The 23125-nt window shown below is 56.5% G+C and overlaps 2 protein-coding genes and 1 pseudogene across 3 annotated transcripts; 2 read left to right on the top strand and 1 right to left on the bottom strand.

Moving 5' to 3' along the window:
- Window positions 1-176: 176 nt before the first annotated feature.
- Window positions 177-4547, top strand: LOC133355181 (kelch repeat and BTB domain-containing protein 13-like). Its single transcript, XM_061572527.1, has 2 exons — window positions 177-1804; window positions 3864-4547. Exon 1 carries the CDS (start codon window positions 290-292, stop codon window positions 1634-1636), a length of 1347 nt encoding a protein of 448 aa, XP_061428511.1. The 5' UTR covers window positions 177-289; the 3' UTR covers window positions 1637-1804; window positions 3864-4547.
- A 6652-nt stretch (window positions 4548-11199) lies between these two features.
- On the top strand, window positions 11200-15071 carry LOC133355109 (splicing factor 3B subunit 4-like; annotated as a pseudogene).
- A 1670-nt stretch (window positions 15072-16741) lies between these two features.
- On the bottom strand, window positions 16742-22909 carry LOC133355108 (zinc phosphodiesterase ELAC protein 1-like). 2 transcript variants are annotated; one of them, XM_061572408.1, is made up of 5 exons: window positions 22359-22909; window positions 20596-20924; window positions 19861-20051; window positions 19261-19436; window positions 16742-18129 (listed from the first exon to the last, which is right to left on the bottom strand). In XM_061572408.1, the coding sequence occupies exons 1-5, from the start codon at window positions 22516-22518 to the stop codon at window positions 17960-17962; spliced, it is 1026 nt and encodes a 341-aa protein (XP_061428392.1). In that variant the 5' UTR covers window positions 22519-22909; the 3' UTR covers window positions 16742-17959. The 2 variants fall into 2 exon arrangements, with proteins under 2 accessions (XP_061428392.1, XP_061428391.1); XM_061572407.1 differs by having other exon boundaries at window positions 19845-20055; window positions 22359-22594.
- Window positions 22910-23125: the final 216 nt, after the last annotated feature.

The raw sequence follows: 23125 nt of genomic DNA, 5'->3' as shown, positions 1-23125 counted from the left end.
TATACGCGTGCTATTCATAGCGCAGGGCTTGCGGCTCACCAATGCACAGAACAGCAGCAGGTCAAACGCGAGGGTCCAGCGGTCGGCCAGCACATGCCCCCAGCTCGTGGAAGCTCATGCCGATGATCGTGGTGGTGCCATAATCCAGGTTGCGTGATGAGAGGGGGCGGTGCTACGAGTCGGGTGGTGCGATGATTTGGGGGGTCGTGAGAGGAGAGGGGTGGCACGATGACCGGGGTGGCTTCACGATCGGGGTGGTGGCGGTGGCAGTGAACCGAGCGGCGCAATAATGAGCAAGCCGTCGCCGACGCGCGATCTGCGTGTCACGGTGGAAGGGGTCGTGTTCGAGGTCAACCGGAGCCGCATGGCCGAGCACTGCGACTACTTTGACGCACTCTTCCGCTCCGGAATGCGCGAGTGCCAGCGCGATGAGCTGGAAATAACCGGATGCATAACCGCCAACGGTTTCTCCATCATGCTGCGAGTCCTGGATGACGGCGCCACGCCTCTCCGAGCCGACGACGTCGTCGACGCGGTGGAGGCCGCCGGCTTCCTGCAGGTGAGCGCTCTGGTCGCGTACCTGAGCGCGGCGGTAGATTCGGACAACTGCGTCGAGATGCTCGTCGCCGCCAGCGAGTACGGCGTTGAGCGGGCGCGCCGCTGCGCCGCTCACTTTGTGCGGGACGTGCTCGACGAGCCGCGCTTCGCGAGCAGGCTGAGCCTCCTGTCCGAGGAGCACCGGCTTCACGTGTCCGCGCTGCAGCCGAGCCGCCTGTCGGCGGTCGGCACGTATTCCTCGTCGAACGCCTACCTGGACGACAAGTCGCGCACCGTCTGCTGCCTGGACGAAGTCCACAACCGCTGGGAGGCGGTCACGGCCCTTCCCTGCAGCGCGAGCTCTGCGCTGGCGGGTATCGCCGTGCTAAACAACAAGCTGTACCTGGTCGGCGGGATCCGCGGGATGGAACGCGACCCCGTGGAGACGACCTTCTGCTACGACCCGCTCCGGAAGGTGTGGCGCGAGCTCGCAGGCCCCAACCAGCCGCGCTACAACCTCGCGCTGCTGGCCCACCGGGACCGCCTGCTGGCGATCGGCGGCGAGCACGGCGGCATTAAGCTGGCGACGGTGGAGAGCTTCGACGAGCGCGCCGAGGCGTGGTCGCCCTGCGCGCCGCTCCCCCAGGCGGCCGCCGGGGCGGCTTGCGCCACGACGCTGGGCCGCGCCTTCGTGTGCCTGTGGAAGCCGCTCGACACCACCACCATCTCGGAGCTGGACGCGGACGGAGAGGCCTGGCGCCGCCTGGCCACGCTCGTCAAGCCGCACAGCTACGGCCACTGCATGGTGGCCCACAGGGACAACCTCTACGTGATCCGCAACGGGCCCTACGACGACTTCCTGCACTGCGCCATCGACCGCTACAACATCAGCAGCGCGGCGTGGACGACGCTGGCCGGGCAGTACATGAACAGCAAGGGCGCGCTGTTCTGCTCGGTCGTGAAGGGCGACCGAGTGTTCACGCTCAACCGCATGATTGCGATGCCCTACGCCATCGAGGCGGAACGCTGGAAGCCTCTCCCTGCGTTTGCTGGGTTCCCCAGAGGTGGAACCCTGCACACGTTCCTGCTGAGGTTGTAAATAGAGACACAGAGACTGTGAGCGAGAAACTGTGTGCGAGACACCGAGACACCAAGACCGTGAGCGAGACAACCCTCGACGGGCGGCGGAGTCCACAGTTCCGCCTTTCCTCCACGTTGGCCACACACGTGTGTGGGCTTCACAGGGGATGCCAGGTGTGTGACCCAGGTGGGTAACTGTGGAAGAACAAGCAGCTGTGCAGGTTTTGAGAAAGGATTGGCTGGTTTGGCTTGTTTTGTTTCCTTGCTGCGGTGCGTTTCCCGCGACTGAACTAAGAAATCTCAATGACTTAACTTGGCTTAGCGCCGCACACGCTGGCAGCACGTAGATGGCCAAATTCCAACTGTGTCTGTCCGGGTTCCAAGCAATCTTCCAGCTTATCCGCTTCTGGGAGCGTGATTCCTGACGTCTGGGAGCGTTATTCCTGGCGTCTGTGAGTGGGATTCCCAGTGTCTGGGCGTGATTCCCAGTGTCTGGGAGCGTGATTCCTGGCGTGTCTGGGAGCGTGATTCCCGGCCTCTGGGAGCGTGATTCCCAGTGTCTGGGAGCGTGATTCCCAGTGTCTGGGAGCGTGATTCCCGGCCTCTGGGAGCGTGATTCCCGGCCTCTGGGAGCGTGATTCCCAGTGTCTGGGAGTGTGATTCCCGGCCTCTGGGAGCGTGATTCCCGGCGTCTGGGAGCGTGATTCCCAGCGTCTGGGAGCGTGATTCCCAGTGTCTGGGAGCGTGATTCCCAGTGTCTGGGAGCGTGATTCCCGGCCTCTGGGAGCGTGATTCCCGGCGTCTGGGCTCTTCAAAGCAATATTCTTCTTTGCCAACCCAGCAGTGGCGTAGTCACGACATTATCAGCTCGGGGGGTGCGGCAATCGGTCGGGTGGGGCCCCAATATTGGATTTGTCTCACACAGTCACCAAACGTTACTGCTCTAATTAAATTAAAATAAAACGTGAAACGCATTTTTATTTTAAAAAATGTAAACCCCGTTTTAAATCAGTTGTTCTTTGAAACTGTTGTTGAAAACAAATCTCAGGGTGGTTGTCAACGGGGCCTGCCCCCCGACGCTCGTTATGCGACTGCAACCCAGCCAATTGAATTGGTAGGCTGTCGATGTTTAAACCCTTTTGCTGCATACCGACCATTGCCGCGATGTGATTTCTAAACGACGTTGCAGAGTGTTACGGCTCGTCTTTTCAAATCCATGTGTGGTAAAGGGTTTCGAAATTGGCAGCCTGACGCTTGGCAAGTTGGCGATATGCAGCAGCCAATTGTTTAAGCAGCCAACGGCTGGGTTCAGCTTTGGTTTTGTTTAACCAGGTGCGAATCGAGAGACCATGTTAGTCTCATTTGCAACAGTGGCCGGAGTCACTAAAATGACAAAAGTAATAAAGTACAATGATGCAATGATACGAAAATATTGTACAAAAATTTTATATGAAATAATGAGTATTTGTTTTTGATATCTTGAGCCTTATACAAACTAGGAACATATTTAAAAGAGCATGTTAACTTATTACCAGCGCAGTGTCAGGGCTTCAGTGCACTCAGGAGGATGATCTCAGAAAGCTCTGGACTCGTTCAGAGAGCAGCAGCCACGAGAGGGAGGAGGGGCCAGGGACAGGGGTTTGTTTCGTCCTCATATTAATCCAGTCAGAGTGGCAACCAAGATAGTTTTCTCCACAGCAGAAGAGGACGACAGTATGTGCATCGTTGAGACCTCCTTAGTAGTTCATCCCAGGAGACCTGGTGCGTGGACCGGAGCCAGCGATGAAAATGCTCAAAGGGAGCATGGATGTGGTGAGGCGCTGCGTGGTGTCAATCGGGACGACATCGGATTTGGAAACATTCAAGGGTAGACCGTGGGCCCAGAGGCCACTGCTGCAGGCTGGCGGTGAACTCCGCAGAGCCTCTGAAGTGCAGAGGCGTCTGTGGAATCGATGGAGGCGAAGAGTCGGACGTCATCTGTGTAGAAACGGTGCTTGACCCCAAAGCTGTCAACGTGGTTGCCGTCTTCTGACGCCCTCTTAATCGGTGCGTCCATCCTTGTTGAACATCGTCCATATCACCGCCGTTCTTTTCCAGCCACTCAAGCTCCCACGAGTCAATGGGTGTCTTCATACAAATATGTCTCACCTGGTCTCCTTTTGACCTTTAAAGGCTCTCAAAAAAGTGGATAGCAGGTTATCTCAAATTTACTGACCGCCCCCGTATGTTTGGCCATCATCCCTAAGGCTTCGTCCTTTGATGGCCGGTGCCTCCCTGTGCGTTCCTCGGAGCCGGCTCCCCCTGTGCACACTCCGGGTGACCTGCCTTCTCCTCCTGCTGCTGCTGCTCCTCCTCTTGCTGCTGCTGAGCTACTCACCGGCCGTGGAGCAAGCGCCTCGCCAAGTGCTGCTCGCACATTCGGAAGACGAACGGCGCCGCGGTTTAGACCCCCTTCCTCGCCACGCACTTATTCTCTCTCGCTTTCGGTTCTCTCGATTAGCCGCTGTTTATTTCTCCTTAGTTTTGCTACCCCTTGGCCAGTGGTATGTATAGTGATGTGCAGTGCCTTGCGTACCGAGTTGAAAGGCACTTTGGGAAATGTAATGTATTATTTAATAAAGCATAAAGGAATTGCCAAAGCCATAATAGAGCTGGAACAGATACACTGACGGTACATCACTTCAAACGACACAAAGCATAATAGAATATATGCTTTGACAGGCTGCTGTTATGGGGGACATGAGATGTTTGTCCTTAATATTGCATTTGGGAAATAAGAGGCAAACATACGTAAATGGACAAAACATTAACCAGCTCAGATTTGCTGACACGATCCGTTTGCAGGAAATAATTGATTGTGAAGTTGGACTCAGGATGAATGGATATGTTTATCTGGTTATCTTGAATCCAACACTGCACCCTTTGTTTTGTAAAAGCCACGAATATTACTTTTTCTAATAAAATAAAATAACGGTTGGACACAGGCGGTTACACAAAATAAGCCGTGTTCCTGGGGCGATTGCTGATTGCAAATGTTGGCAAACGTTCTGCAAACCACATGCCAACGTTGTCCCAGAGATCACGTGGTTATTCGGAGAGTTCTAAGAATAATAGGTGTTATCCTTTCTGGCAATAAAACAGGTGTTAAGATGTTAAAACACCAAACAGAAAGCTTTTGCAAGGAATAATGTCTGCATTAACCACATATACCTGTGGTGAGCATGCAAACAAAAAACATTGTCCGGTAATATAAGCTCGCATTGCCCCGACAGTGCATTGCCTTTGTGCTGTTCGCCTTTTGGCGTCCTCTGGTCTAACACTGTTTGAGACGAGGCTCGAAAGAAATCTGTCATTGGTGTGGACCAATCAGTTTCAAAGACGATGCATATATTACCAGAGCATGTTTTTTTACGTTTGCATGTTCACCACAAATATGTAGTCAATGCAGACATGATTCCTTGCAAAAGGTTTCTGTTTGGTATTTAAAATCTTCATGCCTGTTTTATTTCCAGAAAGGGTAAAACATTCTTATATTTTGATACTGGCAAGGAAGGTCCCATGATTCGGAGCGTTATGACAACGTTCAGAGAGAACAATTGTGGCCTCGCATGATCGTGAAAGTTGGTGACCGTGTGTGGGGAGGCGTTCATCAAGCCGTGGAGTGACCACGGCTGTTGATGATGGAGGTTCAGAATTAACACCTCGCTCCAGACCCAAACATTGCACATTCTCCTGCCTTTGAAATCACTCCTCCACAACACCGGTGTACCAAAACGACTCAACCACACATTCACTCACCCGCTCACCCACAGGTCGCGATACATGGAGACACACGGAGCTCATAGAGATACATAGCGACCGATAGACACATTTGAGACGGACTCGAAGATACATCGAGGTGTATTAAAGACAAACCCACAGGAGTGCAATTGTGGGCATGCAACCCAAATTATGGACCACACAGTAAACCCATAGAGACACAAAGACTCATAGAGACCCAGAGGCACATAGAGACACAGCGACACAGAGAGATGCGTTAAAGACAAAACCACAGGAGTGCAATTGTGGGCATGCAACCCAAATTATGGACCATATAGTAAACCATAGAGACACAAAGACTCATAGAGACCCAGAGGCACATAGAGACACAGTGACACAGAGAGATGCGTTAAAGACACAAGCCATATAAGTGCGGCTGTGGCCATGCAAACCCAAACTATGGGCCACACAGTAAACCACTGTCGCCTGCGCTCCTGCAATGGAGGAGCAACAGCAAAACGACACAAAACTCTCTCTCTGCTGAAGCCCTTCTCATCGTGGGCAGCAGCAGAACTCGACATTTGATATCGAGATCCTGAATCACGCTGCTGTTGCTACTGCCACCGTGTGGCTAAGAATAGAATTGCTGAGTGTGTGCGCGTGTGTGTGAAATTGTGTGTGCGTGGGCTCTGAGTTGTTCTTCGTGCTTCCGGGGTCCCTGACCCTCTGCTCACGATCATTAAAGACCTTCATGATGGTGAGCGGGCCCGGGTTAAACTACGTGGCCGGGAGTCAGAGCCTTTCCCTGTACACCTTGGGGTGGGATGTCCTCTGGCTCCCCCGTATAGCTTGAACAGACAAACACACACACGTGCACAAACAAAGATAAAGATCCCCCGTATAGCCTGAACAGACTGTTGGGGCAAGTTATGTAAGCGAGCACCTATGAAGGCCGGCACGGCACACAAAGGGGGTGAGTGGCCAACCCCACGTCCGGCCGCCTTTGTCTCCCCAGAGGCGATGTTTACACACCGCACCAGGTACTCATTTGAGGCTGAGTCGACCTAGCGGAGGCCCAGGACCGGTTCAGATAATCGTCACTGGTGTCAGCCGTGAGCAGGAATCGAACTCTGGACGCCGGTTCGAAGCTCAGCGCGCTAACCGCTACACCACCGCTCCCCCCACATACACACACACAAACACATACACAAACACACACGTGCACACACACATACACACACTTGCACAAACACACACACAAACACACACGTGCACAAACACACACACAAACACACACATGTGCACAAAAACACACGTGCACAAACACACACACGTGTACGCTTTCTCCCAGCACGACTCAGTCCAATTCGCGGAGGATCGCTCCCCTGAACAAAATAGTCCCGCGGTTCAGTTTGCAAGGAGGAGTTTTGCGTATGAAGTCAATGTCATTAAAAAGCTACGGATTTCATGAAAGTTGGTTCGTAAGCGCGGGCTGTTCGTAAAGACGCGCGTTCGTAAGTCGATGACTGCGTGCGCGCCCCGTTGTTGTGTTCCCACTTACGAACTGATCGGCTCACGAAACGGGGAACGGAACCCGTACGTAAGTCGAGGACTGCCCGCAAAATAATTATAAAAACGCGATGACGTCATCACGCACCGGCACGCCGTGACGTCATTACGTCGCGTACGCAGCGCGAGTTGCACGCGTCACGTGACCTCCGACCCCCGCGCGCATGCGCAGAGCGCGACTCGGGCCTCGCGGAACAGAATGGCGGCCGGGCCGATCTCGGAGCGAAACCAGGGTGGGTCTCCTCCTCTCATCATCTACTCTCTCTACTCTACTCTCTCATTACTTTACTCTATCATCTACTCTCTCTCATTACTCTACTCTCTATTCTACTCTCTCTACTATACCCTCTCTCCTTACTTTCTAATCTACTCTACACTCTCATTACTCTCTCATCTACTCTCTCATCTAGTCTCTCCCTACTCTACTCTCTCATTACTCCCTACTCTCTACTATACTCTCTCCTCTACCCTCTCCTTACTCTACTCTCTCCCTGCTCTACTCTCTCTCTCTACTCTCCTGTGCTCACTGCCCACTCTGCTCCCTCTCCTACGCGCCGCTACGCACTGTACCGCACTGTACTCCCCCAAACTCCGCTCCCGATTCTCTAGCGCCCAATCCTCTCCCCCCCCTCACTGCCATCTCCACTCTCCCTTCCCTCACTGCCATCTCCACTCTCCCATCCCTCACTGCCATCTCCACTCTCCCTCCCTCATTGCCATCTCCACTCTCCCTTCCCTCACTGCCATCTCCACTCTCCCTTCCCTCACTGCCATCTCCACTCTCGCCATCCCTCACTGCCATCTCCACTCTCCCTCCCTCATTGCCATCTCCACTCTCCCTTCCCTCACTGCCATCTCCACTCTCCCTCCCTCATTGCCATCATCCACTCTCCCTTCCCTCATTGCCATCTCCACTCTCCCTTCCGTCACTGCCATCTCCACTTCTCCCTTCCCTCACTGCCATCTCCACTCTCCCTTCCCTCACTGCCATCTCCACTCTCCCTTCCCTCATTGCCATCCTCCACTCTCCCTTCCCTCACTGCCATCTCCACTCTCTCCCTTCCCTCACTGCCATCTCCACTCTCCCTCCCTCACTGCCATCTCCACTCTCCCTTCCCTCATTGCCATCTCCACTCTCCCATCCCTCACTGCCATCTCCACTCCTCCCTTCCCTCATTGCCATCTCCACCTCCTCCCTTCCCTCACTGCCATCTCCACTCTCTCCTTCCCTCACTGCCATCTCCACTCTCCCATCCCTCACTGCCATCTCCACTCTCCTCCCTCATTGCCATCTCCACTCTCCCTCCCTCATTGCCATCTCCCCTCTCCCATCCCTCACTGCCATCCCACTCTCCCTCCTCACTGCCATCTCCACTCTCCCTTCCCTCACTGCCATCTCCACTCTCCCATCCCTCACTGCCATCTCCACTCTCCCTCCCTCATTGCCATCTCCACTCTCCCTCCCTCATTGCCATCTCCACTCTCCCATCCCTCATGCCATCTCCACTCTCCCTCCTCACTGCCATCTCCACTCTCCCTCCCTCATTGCCATCTCCACTCTCCCTCCCTCACTGCCATCTCCACTCTCCCTTCCCTCACTTGCCATCTCCACTCTCCCTCCCTCACTGCCATCTCCACTCTCCCTCCCTCACTGCCATCTCCCACTCTCCCTTCCCTCACTGCCATCTCCACTCTCCCTCCCCCTCCCTCACTGCCATCTCCACTCCCTCCCTCACTGCTGCCATCTCCACTCTCCCTCCCTCATGCCATCTCCCCACTCTCCCTCCCTCACTGCCATCTCCACTCTCCCTCCCTCATCTGCCATCTCCACTCTCCCTCCCTCACTGCCATCTCCACTCTCCCTCCCTCACTGCCATCATCTCCCTCTCCCTTCCCTCACTGCCATCTCCACTCTCCCCCTCCCTGCCATCTCCACTCTCCCTCCCTCACTGCCATCTCCACTCTCCCTCCCTCATTGCCATCTCCACTCTCCCATCCCTCACTGCCATCTCCACTCTCCCTTCCCTCATTGCCATCTCCACTCTCCTCCCTCCCTCATTGCCATCTCCACTCTCCCTTCCCTCATGCCATCTCCACTCTCCCATCCCTCACTGCCATCTCCACTCTCCCTCCCTCATTGCCATCTCCACTCTCCCTTCCCTCATGCCATCTCCACTCTCCCATCCCTCACTGCCATCTCCACTCTCCCCTCCCTCATTGCCATCTCCACTCTCCCTCCCTCACTGCCATCTCCACTCTCCCTCCCTCACTGCCATCTCCACTCTCCCCCCCCCCCTCCACTCTCCCCATCCCTCATTGCCATCTCCACTCTCCCATCCCTCATGCCATCTCCACTCTCCCTCCCTCACTGCCATCTCCACTCTCCCTTCCCTCACTGCCATCTCCACTCTCCCATCCCTCATTGCCATCTCCACTCTCCCCCCTCATTGCCATCTCCACTCTCCCTCCCTCACTGCCATCTCCACTCTCCCCCTTCCCTCATTGCCATCTCCACTCTCCCTCCCTCATTGCCATCTCCACTCTCCCTCCCTCATTGCCATCTCCACTCTCCCTTCCCTCACTGCCATCTCCACTCTCCCTTCCCTCATTGCCATCTCCACTCTCCCTTCCCTCACTGCCATCTCCACTCTCCCTCCCTCATTGCCATCTCCACTCTCCCTCCTCCCCTCATTGCCATCTCCACTCTCCCCCCTCATTGCCATCTCCACTCTCCCTCCCTCACTGCCATCTCCACTCTCCCTCCCTCATTGCCATCTCCACTCTCCCTCCCTCACTGCCATCTCCACTCTCCCATCCCTCATTGCCATCTCCACTCTCCCTTCCCTCATGCCATCTCCACTCTCCCATCCCTCACTGCCATCTCCACTCTCCTCTCCCTCATCTGCCATCTCCACTCTCCCTCCCTTCCCTCACTGCCCATCTCCACTCTCCCTCCCTCATTGCCATCTCCACTCTCCCTTCCCTCACTGCCATCTCCACTCTCCCTCCCTCATTGCCATCTCCACTCTCCCTTCCCTCACTGCCATCTCCACTCTCCCTTCCCTCATTGCCATCTCCACTCTCCCATCCCTCACTGCCATCTCCACTCTCCCTTCCCTCACTGCCATCTCCACTCTCCCTTCCCTCACTGCCATCTCCACTCTCCCATCCCTCACTGCCATCTCCACTCTCCCATCCCTCACTGCCATCTCCACTCTCCCTTCCCTCACTGCCATCTCCACTCTCCCTTCCCTCATTGCCATCTCCACTCTCCCTTCCCTCACTGCCATCTCCACTCTCCCATCCCTCACTGCCATCTCCACTCTCCCTTCCCTCACTGCCATCTCCACTCTCCCATCCCTCACTGCCATCTCCACTCTCCCTTCCCTCACTGCCATCTCCACTCTCCCTCCCTCACTGCCATCTCCACTCTCCCATCCCTCACTGCCATCTCCACTCTCCCCATCCTCCCTCCCTTGGTGCCATCTCCACTCTCCCATCCCTCACTGCCATCTCCACTCTCCCTTCCCTCATTGCCATCTCCACTCTCCCATCCCTCACTGCCATCTCCACTCTCCCTTCCCTCATTGCCATCTCACTCTCCCTTCCCTCACTGCCATCTCCACTCTCCCTTCCCTTGGTGCCATCTCCACTCCCCCCCCCGCTCGCTGTCATCTCCCCTCTCCACAGCCTCCTCTCCCGACTGGAGGACTCTCACGATGTTGCCTCCACTCCCTCATCTCCCCACTCATTATTACTCCGCCCGCCCTGCTCTCCCTCCACTCTCTCTCTCTGCGCTCCCCCCGTCTCTTTATTGCAGCACGCTGCCCTCTACTTTGCTTTCTTTGGGCAATCCAAACTCATCTCTCCGTCAACCCCCCTCTCACCGCCCTCTTGATTCCCCACATCTCTCATTTCACTTGTTACGTCTCCCAGATCTTCAACTATCGCACCCTGGGTGCATTTGCGGGTTGGTTTTGGCGGGGGCACGGACGTTGGAGCATAGAAGTACAGTAGAACAATTGCTTATTTCTGCAATGCACTCTGCTGCCGACAGCGCAGTCTCCCCGCAGCCTGTGACATTTGTGCCGCTTCATGGTCTCCCTACAACTGCTATCCAGGCACAAACCGGCTTTGCCCTCGTCATCTGTGATCATTCAGGTAATTTGGTCATGGTCACCTCGCTAACTAATGCTGTGCTGTTTCTTGCTGCTCTGTTGCAGATGCCACTGTGTACGTTGGTGACTAGACGACAAGAGTGAGCGAGGCGCTAGCTATGGGAGCTCTTTCTGCAGGCAGGGCCGGTGGTAAACACCCACATGCCCAAAGACCGCATCACTCAGCAACACCAAGGTGCGGTCCCACATCACAAACATCGACGTTAACCACCGACAACGCAGCCAGCCCCTTGAACCACTCGCAGTAACCAGCCACATCACAAACTTTCACTGAAACCACCTTCATAACACACAAGCAACATCCCTCATACAGCCGTTCACACATTCTGGGGGCAAGTGCGGTTTTGCGAGCACCTTTGAGGGCTGGCACGGCACAGGAGGGAGTGAGTGGCCAAACACCACAACCTGGCCACCTTTATCAAGTTCTCATTAGTACTGAGTATATTTAGAGGTGGCCCAGCACCTGTTCTGATATTCGTGACTGAATATTGGCCGTGAGCGCGAATCTAACTTTGGTCGGTGGGGGTCGTCGCACAGTGCGCTAACCACTACACAACCGCTTCCCACTCTACACAACACCGTTAGCTACAACAAACACGTCAAGCCCTCTCATCGCAAACATACATCGAGTACTCGCATCACAAACATCGTCACGCACTCACCTTATCCAAGTGCCATTCGTGTGTCTCCAGCACCCATAGGCCACGACCAACTGTGCCACCAGCTTATTAGAACTGGACAATTCTCGTGATTCCTAGCCTGGAGTCCGGATTCAGTAGTAGGGGATCGATTATGATTCCTAGTGGGCATGTGGGGTCGGTGGACTTGTGGAGGAGCCAGGCTGCCTGGTGGATGCAAGTGTTGGCGTAAGAAGGGGAGATCTGGTGCCACCTGGCCAGACTCGGAAACGTGTCGGCGATGCCGATATAATTCGTTTCGGTGGCGATTTTGGTTTATATCGGGCCGACTGTTAACGGCTGCGTCTGCCAGCGCAGCTGAGACAGCACAACCCCATTTTGAGAGGTTCAAGTCCTGTGCACCCTCAGATGTTTGTCACGTTACAGGGCACTGCATTTAAAATGTGAGTTGTGCGGGACGCCTGTGTCGACGTTAACGGCGCGTCCATCTTTCCGTCGCAGGCTACGGCTTCGTCGAATTCCTCGGCGAAGAAGATGCCGACTACGCGATTAAAATCATGAACATGATCAAGTTGTACGGCAAGCCGATCCGCGTCAACAAAGCGTCGGCCCACAACAAGAACCTCGACGTGGGCGCCAACATCTTCATCGGGAACCTGGACACGGAGATCGACGAGAAGCTGCTGTACGACACGTTCAGCGCGTTCGGCGTCATCCTGCAGACCCCCAAGACGATGCGCGACCCTGAAACGGGCAACTCGAAGGGCTACGCCTTCATCAACTTCGCGAGCTTCGAGGCCTCCGACGCCGCCATCGAGGCCATGAACGGGCAGTACCTGTGCAACCGGCCCATCTCCGTCTCGTACGCGTTCAAGAAGGACTCGAAGGGCGAGCGCCATGGCTCGGCCGCCGAGCGCCTGCTCGCTGCGCAGAACCCGCTCTCGCAGGCGGACCGCCCCCACCAGCTGTTCGCCGACGCGCCGCCACCCCCGCAGGCCCCCTCCGTGCCCGTTTCTGGGATGCCCATGCCGCCGCCCGGTGAGAGCGGGCCGTTGCTCGTGCCGTGCGGATGCCAAACGTGTGCGCGTGTGGATGTGCGCGTGTGTGTGTGGGGAGCGGTAGTGGGGCGGTTAGCGCGCTGCACTACGAAGCTGGCGACACAAGTTCGAATCCTGCCCACGGCCAACACCACCGACGATTATCTGAACCGGTCCTGGGCCTCTTCTAGGTCAACTCAGCCTCAAAAGAGTACCTGGTGCAATGTGTTAACATCGGCACTAGGGAGACAAAGGCGGCCAGGTGTAGTGTTGGCCACCCAGCCCCTCGTGTGCTGCGCCGGCCTTCGTAGGTGCTCGCTAACAGCACTTGCCCCAACAGTCTGTTTAGGCTACACGGGGAATTTTTGTCTGTGTGAGCACATTTGGTTGTTGGTGAGTTTGCAGCTCGTGCTGCTGCTGCTGGCGGTGCTTTCCACGCCACCTCCTTCGTCAGCCGTTGCTGCCCTTAATAAGTGCTGGACAACAGCTCTTGCCTGAAGAGTGCGTGTGTGTCGCTTACCCAGGGAATCTGTGCGTGTGCAGCATACTGTGTGATGGTCAGTGCGTGTGTGTGGTTCATTCTGTGTCACTGTGTGTATATGTTACTGTGTGTATGAGACACTGTGTATGTGAGATGGTGGTAATGAGTAACACTTCATGTCTGATTGTGCATTCGAGGGACACTATGCTACCGGACAGTTTGAGGCAGTCGCCCTCTAACAAAAACGGGAGGGCGAAGGAACATGTATTTATTTATTTTTAACTTATTTTACACCGTGCATAGCCGACCGTGCTAATCGGAGGTGTGAGCGACGCTCGCAACAATGAGCAATGCGTCAGGTGGCTACAACAGAGCACGATGGCACTGTGGGGAGCACAAGCGGTGCATCTGTCAAAGTGCACATAGGCTGGGAAATCGCTGTGAAGTCAAAACCACTTAGTGGCGAATGGCAGCTGTGTTTGTGTGTGTGCGCATATTTACATATAGATGAGAGACCATGTGTGTGTGCGTGCCTACGAGAGATGCTTGCACGCGCGTTCTACGTGGCCTGGACTCTGCCGTCGCAGGAATGTCTATGATGGGAGGGCTTCCCCCGCCGGCTCCGATGCCCGGCTCTCTGCCTCCCGGGATGACGATGTCGGGCGCCATGATGTCTCACGGCATGTCCGCCAGCAGCTCGGCGGGGCCCTCGCCCAGCCCCGGCCACCCGCACTCCTCGGGCCCGCCGCCCGTGCCGCCTCCCTTCCCTCCCGTCATGCCCCACCCAGGTAACCGAACCAGCACGAGGGAGTTGTGCAGCGGGTGATGTGTCATGCGATGGGTGAGGTGATGTGTCATGCGATGGGTGAGGTGATGTGTCATGCGATGGGTGAGGTGATGTGTCATGCGATGGGTGAGGTGATGTGTCATGCGATGGGTCAGGTGATGTGTCATGCGATGGGTCAGGTGATGTCATGCGATGGTTGAGGTGATGTGTCATGCGATTGGTGAGGTGACGGGTGATGATATTGGTGAGATGGGTTATGTGATTGTTGAAGTGATCGGTCATGCAATTATTGTGGTGGTGGGTGATGTGACGGGTGAGGTTGTGGGTCATACGGCGGGTGAAGTAATAGATCCGGTGGTTTCCGTCTGTAATCGTTGTCATCATGTCTTTAGTCTTTGCTTGTAGACTGATTGTTGTCTCAGTGCTGTATCTGTGGTCTCTTCTGATGGTCGCCTCTGCTGCCGCGTCTTGCTGTAGGAATGCACCCGATGGGGGTGATGCCGCCCCACAGCATGGGCATGGTGCCCCCTCCCCCGGCTCCGCCCGTGTCGGTTGGGGGTCAGGGCCCCCCATCCCGGCCCCCATCTCACTCGATGCCCCACGGCCCCCCTCCTCCACACATGGGCATGCCGCATCGTGGGCCCCCCTTTGGCCCCCCAATGGGTATGTATGGTGGACCGCGTGCCGTTTATGACAAACTGCACAAGTCAGTGCCGCGTTCACCTGCGTCTCGGTCGTCGCACGTCTCCCGTATCACACGCGCCACCGTGTCTCTCGCCGCGTCGGCCTTCTAACCCCTTGCATCGTCTGTGTTTGTGCCCCCAGGCCCCGCTCCTCCGAACATGAGGGGCCCCCCCCCACCACATGCCGCCCATGGGATACGGAGCCCCCCCACGGCCGCCTCCCTTCGGCTTCCCTCGTGGGCCCCCACCGCCTCCCCCGCGCGGGATGCGGCCCCCTCCTCCGCAGGTCCAGATGCGGGGACCCCCTCTCCTCCCGCAGTAAAACGTCTCCCCGCCAACCAGTTTCTTATGCCCCCTTTTTTGCACCGTCACATCCGGGCCGTGCTGACGAGGGACCCGCACAGTACGGGTGGTTTTCCACTGAGCTGGACCAAACTCGGAAAACTCTGGCCCCGGGGGCCAAGCGGGGTCAGAGCCGGGGTTTAAGTGCACGCTTCAGGAAATGCGAAATATTTAGTCATGCATTGGCATGCACGTGCGTCTTGGCTCATTGTGACGTCGTCGTCAGCACAGCTCGGGTTCTGCAGTGGAGAAACAACCTCGCGCTAGGCTGGATCGCACGTGCGGTGGGGAAAAAAGAGGCATTAGATTACTACTGCTGCCCATCCACAGAGCTAGAGAATCTTGAGGGAGTTCTCCGCTCTGGGAAGTCAAGTCGGGGGCAACACCGTCTCTGTTTTCTGTCGTCATAGCCGAAGGTCGCGTCTCGGGAGTGATTTTAATAAACACAGATCTTTGTAACATTGCACTGTTCCGTTTGCTGGTAATGTGGCTACGATCAAGGTTAATATGCCAGCATGGTTAAAGCTGCAGATGCCACCACACCTTGCTACCAACATTTTCTACCTTCCAGATTCGAAGCTGCGTGCACATTTAACATGCAACCTATAAGATCTGACCTCAAAGTATCCTAATATCATCAGCTCTTCAGTTTTGTTCTTGGTCACGCCAGACACGTGGAGACCATGGTCCTGCACCATCCTGCACGCATGTCCACGGTGCCTTTACCAGGCAAGGTGAATTGAGGCTCCACGAGCGGTTCAAGACCCGAGCCTCTTTCCAATATTAAGCCGGCGGGCTCCCATTGGCTCCACCGCCGCCTGATCACGTGGAACAAAGAGGGCAGCGTTTATTATGGTCAGACCCCTTGGCCATACCACAGCCTAGCACCACACAGCACTGCACCACACAGCCCTGCAGCACATAGCCCTGCACCCACACAGCCCAGCACCACACAGCCCTGCAACAGCACACAGCCGTACAGCAGAGCAGCGCACAACCCTGCAGCACACAATCTGCAGGAGCAGCAGCTCCAGGAGAAGCAGCAGATCCAGAAACATGATCAACAGCTCGAGGAGCAGCAGCAGCTGGAGCAGAATGAGCTCAATGAGTTCGATGAGAACTGGGTTCCCATCTTTCCCAAACACCAATCCCAGACCCATTTGTCGTCCACCACGGTCCTAAAAGATGGGTGCAGTATCACGTGAGGAAGTTGATCACAATCTCACAGCAGTGATGGCTCCACAGACAGATGTAGGGACTCCATTGGTGTCGCGCCATCTCCTGGCCACCTCAAACGTGTCTCTTGGTTGTCCTTGCCACGCACCTCCGATTGGCGGGGTTGGCTACGTAGGGTGCGAAAGAAGTTCAACAGACCGTACCTTCTGGCCACCACTCAGTACTCTTAGGTCTTTTCGGTAAAGTCATGTAGGCAAAAAATAAATAATAATAAAAATATAAGAAATAAAATAATAAATCACGACGTTTAGGAGGCAACACAAGCTTCCGTCTTCAGGTGGAAGTCAGCACAATTGCTGTATCTGTTCTATCGGTAAAGTCACCTACGTGACTTTACCGACAAGACCTAAGAGTATGAATCCTTGCAGTCACGAAAGCTTCAAATCTAGAATCACCACTCAGTACTCAACTGGACACAAAGCAATTTGCTTTATTTAAGGACAATAATTTGCATACATTGAACATTAAGAAAAATGGTCATGTACCTCATTGCATTTATTCCATTATTCATTGATTAATAAGCTAACAACACGCAAAAAACTGACACGCATCCATGTTCATGGAATTTATAAACATGCCAGAAAGGTGAATTCACTTTGTGCGTGTAGTTTGCCGTGTAAATCGAGGGGTGTGCTGTGTGTCTGCGCATTGGGAGCTGGTGGGCGTGTGAGTGGTGTCATGTAAATAGTGTGGGGAGGTAGTGTAGCAGTTCATGCTCCAAACACGACGATTCATTGAACTAGTCCTGGGCCTCCCCTGGGTCGACTCGGCCTCAAATAATTACCCGAAGTGCGTAATCATCGCCACTTGGGAGACAAAGGCGGTTGGGCGTGGTGCTGGCCACCCACCCCCTCGTGTGCCGTGCCGGTCTTCATTACTGTTCGCTAACAGCACTTTCCCCAAGTCTGTTGAGGCTATAAGGGAATCTGCCTTTGTATTGCGTGTTCCATTAATCAACGTGTGAATGTAGTGTCATGCGTGTTGTGTACATATACAGAAAGCAGTCCAGCAAATAGGTTGAGTGATCTCCATGCCTGTGTAGGTTTTCTCTGGGCATTGTTTTCTCCCCCACAACAAACACATGAGCTGTTATCGAGGAATTGGCAAAAAAACTGTCCTGAAAATAAATCTTTAAAATGTAACATTGGACTTCCTGAGTAAAGCTTTCAAGTTACTCAATTGGTGGAATCTGTGACCAGTGCCTCTGATGCCGCCACACCTTTTTCCTCGTCCAAAGTCCCCCAGACCCCACAACTCCGGAGTTGGCGATTGCTGCTGGGCCACTTCTCTCGTGCTCCCGATGGCAGCTTGGTAGTCGACTACGCGCCCTGAGTGATGGCGCTGGTAGCAGTGTTGCTGCAGCTGCCGCTGGTAGTAGTGTTGCTGCAGATAGCATTGCTGCTGCAGCTGCCGCTGGTCATTGTTTATGCTGCTGTTGCCATTGTTCATACGGACATTACTGCAGCTGCTGTTGCAATTGCGGCATTCTGCTGCGGCCGTTACCGCTGCTGCTGCTGCTGCCTCAGAGGGACGTCCACCACCATGAGGTCCTCGGCCAGCGTGACCTGGCACCGGGCTCCGTCTCCGGCGAGCGCTATCCGCGCCTCGGCCTGCTCGCGCAGCCGCGCCGCCTCAGGCCCGCCGGGCCGGTAGCGCTGGCTGAGGTGCGTGAGCAGCAGGCGGTGGGCGCCGCACGCCAGCGCCGTGGCGGCGGCGCCCGACGGGGTGGAGTGGCCGCGAAGGCGGGCCTTCTCCTGCAGCCCGTCCTCCAGCGTCGCCTCGTGCACCAGCAGGTCGGCGCCCTGCACCCGCCACAGAAGGGAAAGATTCGTGGGGCGCCACGGTGGCTAGGAGATGTTAACTAGCTCGCCTGGTATGCAGGAGGTCGTGGGTTCGATCTCCACCCTGAAGCCTGTATATTTGGAGTTTGTGTGTCTCTCTTCCCGTGGTCGCGTGGATTTTTATCTGGGTCCTCCGTTTTTTCCATCCAAATGTAGAATCAAAATGCATTCAGAGTATTTGGCTTTTATAATTTTCCACGTAATTAGCAACTTCGTTAAGCTTCCATTTGTGGCCATGTCACTTCTGAAAAAGAGCTGTATAGCTCAGTGGGCCTCACCTGGTAAAATATAAATAGTTTTTAGTTTATTGCCCATAATAAAAACACGTGGGTTAGATCGCGTCAATATGAATGCATCGTTAAACCTGCCACCACCCGACACAACCAGTTACAAAACATGCCAATTAGTTACTAGTGTTGTAGAGTAGATCCACAACATTTACAATTCAAGATTCTCCCCTCAACAGACTGTTGGTGCAAGTGCTGTTAGCGAGCACCTATTAAGCCCGGCGAGGCACGCGATGGGACGGGTGGCCCGAACCACGCCTGGTCACCTTTATCTCCCCTGTGGGGATGATTACGCATCGCACCAGGTACTGTTTGAGTCGACCTAGGGGAGACCCAGCACTGGTTTAGATCATTAATCATCAATGGTGTTGGCCGTGGTCGGGAATCCAACGCGGGCACCGGTTGTGTAGCACGGTCTACGAACCGCTGCGCCGCCGCTCCCCACATGCGCACACTAAAGAGGCAGAGAGGAGTGGGTGCGAGTGTAGCGTTTAGCGTTGGAGAGTGGTGACGCAGTGGTTTGCACACTGCGCCGGTGAAACGAGATCGATTCCCTAACATCAGTGGCTGGTATCTAAACTGCTCCCGAGTCTGCGAGGTACCTGGTGTAGTGTAGTGTGTATAAACACCATCCCTCCGTAGGCGCGGTGCCGGCCACACCACCCCACAACACTTGGCAGGACCTTCCTGAACGAGTCTTGAGACTCAAGCGAGGCTTTCCTGGTTAAACAAGCGACTCTCAACAACAACAAGAGCCGCGCTTGTTGTTGTTGTTGTCCGCGTGGTTGCGGGGAGCGCCGCGCACCTGGCACAGCCTCAGAGCGGCGGGGCCCAGCGGCTCCGAGCAGTCGCCGAACACGGCGACCAAGCGGCCGGGCACGGGGGGGTCCGCCACCTCTCCCGGCAGCAGCACCCTCCCGCTCGGCAGCGTCACAGCCTCGCCCGCCTTCAGGCGGCCGTACAGGGGCCCTGGCGGCACACCTGAGGGGAAGGGGGAGGCACACCGCGTCACGAGGGGCCACGGGCCTCCTCCGTCAACACCGTCACCCGCCGCCCGTCCTCACCCGCCAACCTCAACCACGAACCTCACTCGCCAACCTCACCCTCACTCACCATCCACACCCACCAACCCCACGCGCCAACCTCACCCTCACTCACCATAACTCGCTACCCAACCAATACCAATGAAGCGACGGTGACATCACCACGGTGCCTGTGCCAGGCCAGGTGCACTTTGAGGCCACCAAACCTCAACCGCCACCACCCTCAATCAAGAGAAGCCCAGGCCCGGTGCCGAGGACCCACGATGCCCCCCCCCGCCTGCCCCCCCCCCCGCCTGCCCCCCCACCCCGCCTGCCCCCCCCCCCTCCCCCCGCCACCCCCCCTCACCGAGCCCGCGCAGCACCTCCACGTGGAGTCGCCCGGCCCTGGGGGGCTCCCTGACGGCGTAGCCGAAGCTCGGCACGCAGTGGCGCAGCGGGAAGGCTCGCACGGAGGGGGCACCGGGGCCCCCCTCCAGCACGAGGAACCCCTCCTCCTGGGGGGGGCCCTCCGTGATCTCTCGGCCGGGCTCCTCCTGGGGGTGCGGGGCCCCCTCTGCCTGCAACGCACAAAGACGCCCCCCTCAATCCTCAACAGGCCGCTGGGGCGAGCGCTGCTAGCGGGCAGCAGCCGTGAAGGCCGGCACTGTGGCACACGAGGGGGTGGGTGGCCAGCACCACGGCCGGCCGCCTTTGTCTCCCAGTGGCGATGTTCACACACCGCAATGGGTTCTTATTCATTTCAGGCCGAGTTGAGATGATCGGGACTGGCGTTGGCCGTGAGCGGGAATCGAACTCGGGTCGCCGAGTTCGATTGCACCACACGGTCACTCCTCACACACACAGGTACACATGCAGAAGCCTTGTATGAACGCAAGCTGCATAATTTAATTATATTACACTTCTGCGAGATAATGAGCGTACAACTTACACTTAACTTAATTTTAGGCGCGTTTTTTAAATCATTACAATCATGAGCTTTAAAAAATAAAAAATTTAGAAGCATCCCAATTTGAGCCGATGCTCATCTCACGTGGCCCCAAGCGCCGTTTAGAACCCTAAACCCCATCGTCACGTGTCCACCCATCATCCTCCCGCACCTCCTCCGGCGGCCTCCAGTCGCCGCTGTCGGCTGCGCTCCACTGCTGCGCGCTGGGCCGCAGCTCGTGAACGGCGAAGCGGAACCCCAGCTGCGAGCGCGACAGCTGCAGCGCCACGCGCAGCAGGCGCCGCAGCCCCACGGGCCCAAACACCTCCAGCTGCGGGGGCCCCGCGGTCACGCGGGGCCCCTCGGCGGGGGCCTCCTCGTCCGGGGGGGCCGCCGCGTCGGCCGTCCCGAAGGCCAGCATGCTGAGCGAGCACATGAGGCCCGGCAGGCCGAACACGTGGTCGCCATGCAGGTGGGTGATGAAGATCTTGGTCACCCGGCCTGTGGTGGGGAGGACACGGATGAGGTGAAGGTGTTGGTGGTGGAGGAGGTGGTCGGGAGGACACGGAGGTAGTGGAGGTAGTGGAGGTGGTGCTGCGCTCCGAATGGACCATAATAGTGGCATCTGCTTCTCGGGGTTTGCGATGAATGGAGCACGCAAGTGCTGCTGGGCTACAGGACTCTGGCGTGGACTCACTGACGACTCAATGAGCAGCACGAGGCTGCGGTGTGACCCTGCCCACTGCCACATTCTCCAGATTATAACAGGCACCCTCTAACTTGTGCCTTACAACTCCCGCGGGCAGGGTGGAGGCTGGGATGCGTTTGATAATTCAGGGAATACAGTACGCCCATCCCGAAGTGGAGGGGCCTCCGCTAGAGGCGGCTTCGACGTTGGAGATATTTGGCCACGAATGCCATTGGCGAGAGTTTGGGGGTCATGGGGCACCAGGGAAAGCCGCCGCTGGGAACTCCGCACAGATGGATTCAACCCACACGTGTGACGTACTGCCATCCGCTGGTCGCCTCGCAGTCCAAGGAGCCTAGCAGGTGGGAAGGGCAGCACCAGACAGACTCACAGTGGCGACGTCTCCTTCACTCGCCCCTCGATGTAAGACTGCAACAGGAGGAAGACGCCTTCACTATTCTGGCAAATCGCCTGATGAAGCCGACTGCTGCTGCTGTTGTTGTAATCGCCAGCGAAACGTCACTCGAATTGTAAATGTTGTAGTGGATTCACTCTCCAACACACAAGCGGTGTGCTGCTGAGTAGCAACTCAACCACACGGTTTTGTTTACGCGACAAACCTTGCCAATTGGCTGTGTCGGGTGGTGGTGGTGGCGGCGGGTTTAAATACACATTTATATTTACGCGATAAAACACACAACACCTCTACCCCCCATTGTAGTGCACATCAACAGTCGAGGGTGCGAGACACGAGGTTTGTGTGTATCCTGTGACGTCACTGGCCCACGTGTGGAGCGCGTCATACAAGTTCATGGACACCGCCTCGTTGCTACTGTTGCAAGTCGTTGTGTGCTTGCGTTTGTTGGGGAGCGGTGGTGCAGCGGTTAGCGCTACGAACCCGGCGACCCGAGTTCGATTCCCGGTCACGGACAACACCAGTGACGATTATCTAAACCGGTCCTGGGCCTCCCCTAGGTCGACTCAGTCGCAAATGAGTAGCTGGTGTGGTGTGTAAACATCGCCACTTGTGAGACAAAGGCGGTTGGGCGTGGTGATGGCTACCCACCCTCTCGTGTGCCGTGCCGGCCTTCACAGGAGCTCCTCGTTAACAGCACTTTCCCCTGCAGTCTGTGAAGTCTACACGGGGGACCTTTGTCCCCGAGAGGGTGCTGGTCACGAAGGGCCCCCTATAGGCTCCTGCGTGAGACGCGGCCCCCCACGGACCCCCACGGACCCCCGTGCCGTACCGGGTTTGAGCGGGGAGCGCATGAGTTGTGTCTGGGTCCCCTCGCCGCAGTCGAAAAGCCACACGGAGCCGTCGGGGAGCCGCAGGGCCACGGCCGAGGTCCCGCGGCGCGGGGAAGGAAACGCGGCCCCCGTGCCCAGCGCCGTCACCTCCAGGGACATGGCGGGGTCCGATGAGCCCCCACCACCTCCACCACCACCGGCTCCACCACCACCACCGGCTCCACCACCACCACTACCCCACCTCCACCTCCGGCTCCCCCACCACCCCCACCACCTCCACCACCCGCCGAGACAGCCGCTACCAAGACCCCTTTCCCCGACTCTCTCTCTCTCTCTCTGCCGTGTCCCTCTCTCCTGCTGCGGCCTCTCTGCTTGCCCGGCCTCCCCTGTCCCCTCTCGGCCTCCGGCTCTTCTTCTGCCCGGTAACTTCCTCCTTCCCTCGGGGTCCCCTCTCTCTCTCTCTCGACCCCTGTTAGGGGGTGGGGGGCTCGGACTTGCACCTCCCGTCCCGGGGCTCCCGTGAGAACCACGTGTGCGTGCCACGTGAAACCTCTCGTCTGGCAACGATTTCTTCCACGTGGGCGGTGCCTCGGGGACTGGGCGTGGCTTGAATTAATTATCTCGGCTCCCCCCTCCCCCCGTGTGGAGTAAGTTGCCTAAGGGATCGTCCATAAATGACGTCACTCGATTTTGGACGATTTTTGATCCCCCCCCCCCTTCGTCACACGACGTCACAAAAAAATAGCCCCCCCCCTCAAATATGACG

This window comes from Lethenteron reissneri, chromosome 50, assembly GCF_015708825.2.
Source record: "Lethenteron reissneri isolate LAM-NWPU_2019-01 chromosome 50, ASM1570882v1, whole genome shotgun sequence".
Taxonomy (NCBI): domain Eukaryota; kingdom Metazoa; phylum Chordata; class Hyperoartia; order Petromyzontiformes; family Petromyzontidae; genus Lethenteron; species Lethenteron reissneri.
The sequence above is the reverse complement of the archived record's forward strand: the minus strand, read 5'-3'. Positions and strand labels throughout refer to the sequence as shown.